The sequence below is a fragment of the Triticum aestivum genome, chromosome 5D (assembly GCF_018294505.1).
Source record: "Triticum aestivum cultivar Chinese Spring chromosome 5D, IWGSC CS RefSeq v2.1, whole genome shotgun sequence".
NCBI lineage: Eukaryota > Viridiplantae > Streptophyta > Magnoliopsida > Poales > Poaceae > Triticum > Triticum aestivum.
Genome location: NC_057808.1, coordinates 310140960 through 310148132, shown reverse-complemented (window position 1 = coordinate 310148132; position 7173 = coordinate 310140960). Strand labels below are relative to the sequence as shown.

At 48.5% G+C, this 7173-nt stretch overlaps 1 protein-coding gene and 1 long non-coding RNA gene across 2 annotated transcripts; one reads left to right on the top strand and one right to left on the bottom strand.

The window, feature by feature from the left end:
- The first annotated feature begins 798 nt into the window (after positions 1 to 798).
- On the top strand, positions 799 to 1696 carry LOC123124749 (uncharacterized). Its single transcript, XR_006461219.1, has 3 exons — positions 799 to 1032; positions 1138 to 1213; positions 1300 to 1696. It is a non-coding gene; the product is annotated as an uncharacterized lncRNA (long non-coding RNA).
- A 1094-nt stretch (positions 1697 to 2790) lies between these two features.
- LOC123124748 (subtilisin-like protease SBT1.7) lies at positions 2791 to 5678 on the bottom strand. The gene has a single exon (XM_044545310.1). The coding sequence runs from the start codon at positions 5255 to 5257 to the stop codon at positions 2948 to 2950; it is 2310 nt and encodes a 769-aa protein (XP_044401245.1). The 5' UTR covers positions 5258 to 5678; the 3' UTR covers positions 2791 to 2947.
- Between the last annotated feature and the right edge of the window lie 1495 nt (positions 5679 to 7173).

Sequence of the window (7173 nt, the reverse complement as noted above, 5' to 3'; positions counted from 1 at the left end):
ATCAGAACAAATTCTCTTTGTGACCTTTGCAAAGCTACAGAAGAGAATTTGATGCATGCTCTTGTCCATTGTTCCCGTGCAAAAAGTTTTTGGAACGCGGAAAGGAAATCTTGGGTTTGAAACTACCCCGTTTGCATCCAGAGACTTGGACACGAGATCTTATTGTTGACAGTATGTTAAACGAATCAGATAGATGCAAGATAATAAATATTATGCATACAATCTGGAGTTCACGAAACCGATGGACCCATGATGAGGAAGGGTACAGTCCTGCACATGCAATCAAGCAAGCGAGAGATGATCTGACCTTGTTAGAACTACCTAAAACTCATCATGTTGCCCGAGTTAATCAGTGTTGGCGTCCACCTGATCCTGGCTGGGTGAAAGTCAACACCGATGGAGCTATTGACACTCAGGCACAAGTGGGAGGAGCGGGAGGTATGGCTCACTCCCATCTTTCTTTCATGGGTGCATGGAGCAAACCCTTGCCTGGGGTTATAGACCCTTTTATCGCTGAAATGCAAGCAATGCGAGAGGGTGTATTTTTTGCCCAACTCAGAGGATACTCGCATGTTGTCATGGAGGTTGATTGTTTAGAGGTTGTCAACCTTTGGTTCTCGCATCACAACACCAGATCATTGTTGGCGCCTATCTTTGATGAAATTAGGGACAAAGCTTTAAGTTTCGCTTCTTTTACGGTTCAGCATAGTTCCAGGGATGCTAATGGCCCTGCGGATCTTTGTGCTAAACGAGCTACTACTTTAGCAGTGTCAGAATGCTGGTTGGACAGCTGTCCTTCCTTCCTTGTAAGCAGCCTCTTGGCTGATTGTAACCGTACCTCTCTAATGCAATAAAGTCCTAAGTTTCGCGTAAAAAAAAGGTTGTTTCCTATAGATCGTTCGGATCACGGGATCAGAGGACCCTGATTACGGTCGTTCCCTTGATCCCTTCCTTCTTTTGCGGTTTTGCCTATTCATCTTCGAGTTCAATAGTTCCACGAGGCTTCCTCACGAACGAGAACGACTACGCCAGGTACGACCTCATCTCCTCGCGCCCTCTGACCTCCCCTGTACTGTTCTAGTGTTCTTCCTATTTCTTTTCTAATCTGAATTCTCGAATCTCGATCGATTGAACCAGGAGAATTGTCGCATTGTCCGGCGCTCGAATCATTGGGCACAAAATAAAATTATGGCCAGATTAGATTAGAGAGAAGGTACTCCCTAGATTTTCTGTAATTTATCTAATATCTACATAGCTTTTATCCTAATTATAGAAGCTAATTGTTCCTTTTAATGTCAGCACCATCATGTCAGGCTCAGGTCGGAAATATCCATCCAGCAGTGGTAAAAGAAAAAGGAAGAATGAGGTAGAGGAGATGAAAGGGTAATTGAGACGTTCTCTTCGTAAATATTTTAAGAAAGATACAAGCACTTCAAGAAATCCAGACGAATTAGCGATGACCAAACTAATGCTACTCAAGGAGATAATTGTCCTACTCCAAGAGAAGACGATGCTGCCATCAACATAGATTATACCAATGTGAGTGATCCTGAGCACATATTTAATTCATCTACGCCAAAATCTGCTAGTGTTGATGAGGAGCCAGTTATTACTATGGACATTTATTATACAAGCAATTCGGGTAATCTTGATAATAAAGTGTGGGACATATTAGTGTATAAGGGGCATGAAAGGGACGGACCTCTCCTTTGGATGAAAATTCATGACATTTTTTGTGTAGCCATTACTCAAGAAAAATGAGCAATGGAGAGGTCCATGAAAGATAATGTTTATTTTTTTCTGAACACATGAATAAGGTGTTTTTGGACGCACTTGACTGTTTTTGTGATATAGAAAATGGTTAATTTTTAAGGTATTGTGTAATACATTATTTGATATGCACACAGATTTAATTTGGATCGATGCACTTGACTGCTTTTGTATACACAATTTACATCAAGTTATGTTGATTACTATATTAAACATTTATACTAAGGGCCCCGAAGGGCCTCGGATTATAGTTTCACCCCGGGCCCCTGAAATCTCAGGACTGGCCCTGAGAAAACATAAGAGGATTTCCGCAAAAATGCCAATGAGGTACCACCAGAAGCACTGTGTGCTTTATTATTAAATTAAAATTAAATTATTAGGGGTAGATAGGTGTTGATACTTTCTAATATGACGCTGTTAGCTATTTTCAAATCTGCTTCTCTCCAAGTAGCATTTCTCCCGATACAATACGACGGCAGATGATGCGCGGAAGCAACACCATTCTGTTTAGACGTACTCCCCCGGTCCTTTTTACTCTGCATATAAGAATTGTCTGAAGTCAAACTTCATAAAGTTTGACCATATTTATATGAAAAAATATCAACATCTACCATGCTAAAGTTATACAATATGAAAATTTAAGTCAACACGCATCTATTGATATTGATTTCACATTGTGCATGTTGGCATTTTTTTCTATAAAGTTGGTCAAACTTTACGAGGCTTGACTTCAGACAAATCTTATATACGAACTAAAAAGGACCGGAGGGAGTATGACGTATAGTACCATCCATGATAGAAGTACATCTCAAGTATTCTAACCTAGCCAAACATGAATGCATCACCAAGGAAATATGCATGGTCAGCCACTGAGAGAGCCATGCAAATTGCATATGCGGGTCTACGGATTAAAACTATGTAGTAGTATGTATGATTCCATTCCATGAAGTTGGACGACGAATCGACGATCCATACGAAAATAGATGCAATTGGACAGGAGAAAAATAACATGCTGATTATTCCTTTCTCCTCATCACAAGTTCACCACAATGAAATGCTGATTCTTCTTCTTCTTCATTACAGATCAACTCTCAAGTCTCAAGTATCACAATATTACTCTCTCAGAGTTCAGGCAGTCAGACTCACTCTCAGAGTTCCGCCCTCTACATGCATGGCATCAGTTGTCCCATTTGAAGGCGACGGGGCTCCTGACCCGGTGCTTCCTGTTCTCCCAGGCGATGTGGCCGAACTCCCACGTGCCGGCCGGCCTCGCCTTCGCCTCCGCCTCGCTGCTGAACTGCACGCTGTAGCTCCTCTTCTCCTTCGGCCACCTGAACTCCAACGTCGCCGGCGTCACGGTCACCTTCACCCCGTCGGGCGCCGCGACCGTCACGTTGTAGCTCTCGGGGCGCGCCGACACCAAGGTCAACGTCCGCGTCAGTGTGCGGACGCGGGTGCGGCCGTCGAACACCACCACGAACGACGGGTAGTTGAGGTTGGCCACGCCGCCGGGGATCGTCCTCGCGCACTTGCTCAGCTCCGGCACGAACATCCGCATCTGCTCCACCGTGTAGTTGAGTGTGCAGAGGAAGTCGACGTAGTCCTGCGTGCCGGCGTCGTACACCAGGCCCGGGTCCATGGCGAGCCGCGGGAGCACGAGCCCGGCCCCGGCCGCCAGCGGCGTCGCGCCCATGACGACGGCGCCGATGGCACTGCCGCTGTCCACGATGTCCCTGCCGTCCTTGTCGAGCGGGCCGGCGGTCGTCATCAGCGCCGAACGGATCATGGCCGGCGTCCAGTCGCCGTGCCGCTTCTTGATCAGGGCCGCCACGCCGGCCACGTGCGGGCACGCCATCGACGTCCCGGAGAGGATGTTGTACTCCACTCTCCGGGGGTCCATCTCGGAGTGAGATGGCGAGGCGGCACCTGACCAGGCGGCGAGGATGTTCACTCCCGGCGCGATGACGTCAGGCTTCAGGATCTCGGGGACAATCGGGTTAGGGCCCCGCGAGGAGAAGCCCGCCACCATCGGCGCCCTGTTCTCGCCGGTGACCGTGTCGCAGGTGAAGTTGAAGGACGCCACCGGGTACGCCACGGACGACATGTAATCGGCCAGCTTCTTGCCGCCGGCGGAGCTGAGCAGGAGACCGGGAAGGGGGAAGGGTTGGGCCATTACCGTGTCCCAGAACCGTTCCGTATTATCGACGGAAATTATCCCGGCTCCGCCGGCTCTCTCCACGTCAAAGCCAGCCGAAGCTCCTGCATCCTGGGAGCACACCACGACCTTGCCCATGACCTTGTCGGGCGTCAGATCATACTCTCCGCAGGAGGTGCGCACTAGCGGGATCATGCCCGCGCCCTGGGACTGGGAGAACGGGATGTTGTACAGGGACTGCCCGGTGAGCACCACCCCGTTGCCGAGCGTGAGCGTCGCCGGGAACACCCGGTCCGTGGTGGCGGCGCCGACGGTGGTCACCCACGGGGCCACGTTGGATACGGTTGGCGCTGTCGGGCCTTTATTGCCGCCCGCCAGGACGACGAAGACGCCTCTCCGCTCAGCGCCGAACGTGGCGACGGAGAGGAGGTCGTTGTAGAAGGGCTCCACGGGGTATGCGATGGACATGGAGAGGAGGTCCACGCCGTCGGTCACCGCGGCGTCGATCGCCGCGACAACGTCTGAGGTAAAGCATCCTCGGTTGCACGCCCTGTACATGGCGATCCTTGCCATGCGCGCCACGCCGCTCGCTCTCCCGCCCGCGAACTGGAAGAGATCGGCCGAGGGGACCTCGGAGCCTGCAGCCGTTGACGCCACGTGCGTTCCGTGCCCAGCGATGTCCCTCGGGCTCGGATCGGTTAGGAGGCCACCGGCCTCTAGCTCGACCGTGACGAAGGACTTGGCGCCGACGAGCTTGTTGTTGCACAAGCTGGCGTTGAATCCCGGGACGTCCACGCACTTGCCCCTCCAGGTGGACCTGACGGGGCTGAGCCCGGCGTCGTTGAAGCTGGCGCGCTCCGGCCAGATGCCGGTGTCGACGAAGCCGATGATGACGCCGTCGCCGAACTCCGCGTCGGGCCACGCGCCAAAGTCATCGTGGAGGCCCATGAACCACGGCGACCTCGTGGTCTGGGTGTGGTACACCCTGTCCTTGTACACGCTGGACACGCCGGGGACGGTCGCCATGCGCTGGGCCTCGCCGTCCGTGAGACGTGCCGCAAAACCGTGCATCACTGTGCCGTAGGTGTAGCGGATGCGGTTGGAGTTCTTGCCCGCCATGGACGCGTACCAACGCTCGAGGGTGTCAAACTTGGACGGCTTGGCGAGGTGGTTGGCGAGGACGATGTAGGTGTGCGAGGTCGAAGGATGAGGCTGCTTGTGCTCCTCGGCAATGGCGTTCTTGGGTTTCTGGGTGACGGAGGAGTGGGTGGACTGGACAAGGAGGAGAAGTAGCAGGGAGCAGCGCAAGAGGATGGAGATCATGGAAGCCATTGTCAACAATTGTGTGTGAGTGAGGTTGTGGTTGCACTGGGAGTGGTGGATTTTATAGAGCTTGAGCAGCTCAGTGTGACGCTACCGGACAAGACGTGCATGCGTGTTCAGCAGGACAAATGCATCGCCATGATAAATTATTGCATCCCACACCTGTCAGTCTCATCAAATTTCTATCTTAGTTTGAAGCTTGCATTACCATGTTTAGCCCTAAATATATCATCATACACGGTGGCTCGGCTACAGTGGATGGTACTAAATGTGGCTTTCTTCTAGGCTAATCCTTGGCTAGTGGAAGCTAAATGCAGCCTTGAAACAAAACTATTGAGCTTTGTTTTGTCAGGAACAGTTGTTGATTGATTTTTGGGGTCCACCACCTAGTTGAATCAACGGTAAGATTAAAACATACCTCTTTGACTTACATGGCATGATGGTCACGTTTAAAACTAAATTGATTTAATAATCGATTTATCCACGTAGAAAGAAGTGCATATTTCAACCCGCAACTTTTGCTCTAGTCTCTTTTTTGGGTAAACTTTTGACCCAATCTAATTTACAACCTCCAATATCAATACCGCTTACATTATAACCTGAACTCTTAAAATCATTCAACCCTCCCCTCCCTATTGACCGGTTTTGACCCATTGACCATCCATCATGCCCAATGCAGTATTAACAAAAAAAGATTATGTGGCCTACATCAATTGCATATCCAAGGACTAATATAGCCTAGACATGAGGAGAGGGGGGAGGGAGGTGGTGGAATATATTGCCCGTCTCTCTCTATCAGTGACTTTTGGATAGGTTGGTTAGAGCATGAATTCAATAATGAATTGTTGGTCGAATGACCTATCCATGGTCGCTTTGGGTCAGGTTGGATTTGGATCAGGAGCAGGCCAACACATTTAGTATTCATTAGAGGGTAATTAGCAAAGAAATAATTACTCTCTTAAATTTTTAGAAAGGAGGTGTACTGAAGCAGATTTTGGATCAAGTATTCGTGATGAAACAGCCTTCCAAATGAAACGGCCTCCACTCTGCCATTTTGTCTTTTTCTTAAACCTCAACTTGCCTTGTCTCCATAAGAGTTATACTAATTAAACACACACCACATGCAAGCGTGCTGGCTTTCAGTTAACATTCCAGCTTTGTGCTACGAGGGGTGAAACCAGTTGCCTAAGATGTCAGCAATAGCACATGCTGGCAGGCAGGCAAGGCTGTTTACAGTGCCTGATACAGAAACTAGATGTTCATGTACAACCCTGGTGAAGTGGTGAAGTTTAGGATGGAATGAGATCAATCATGCAAGGGTTAAACACAAAGTCCTAAGTAAACGTCACATGACAAGATGTAAATAAGATGTTCAGATGGGTTGAAATTTTACTTTAGAATTAAATATAGGTCTTGGAGGTCAATTTACATTACAAAGTTATGCAGTACTCCCTCCATCCAAAATAAGTGACTCAACTTTGTACTAATTTAGCTCCGTCTCAAAATAAGTGACTTAACTTTGTACTAACTTTAACTTTAAAGTTAATACAAAGTTGTGTCACTTATTTTGGGACGGAGAGAGTACTTCTGTACTACTACTGATTTGTACTCAACGAGTTGCTGAGGACCCTTCTCTGTTCATCATCTAAGTTTTATCCAGGCTATACAGTAAAAGTGAATCCATCATACTCTGTATCCCTGAATTTGTGTTTGACAAGGCATTATGCATACATAAAGGTGTGCACTCTCCTTGGTAAATGAGAGTTCCAGCATCAGACAATATTCGATGCATTGCCCCAGCCAAGAAGTAACAAAAAAAATTGACGAAAACTCGGCCATCTAGTCTCATAGAATTCCATTTGAGTTGCCTCATCTAAAGAAACGAACTCCCCTTCAGTAAGAAAAGATAGATAAATTAAACTAAG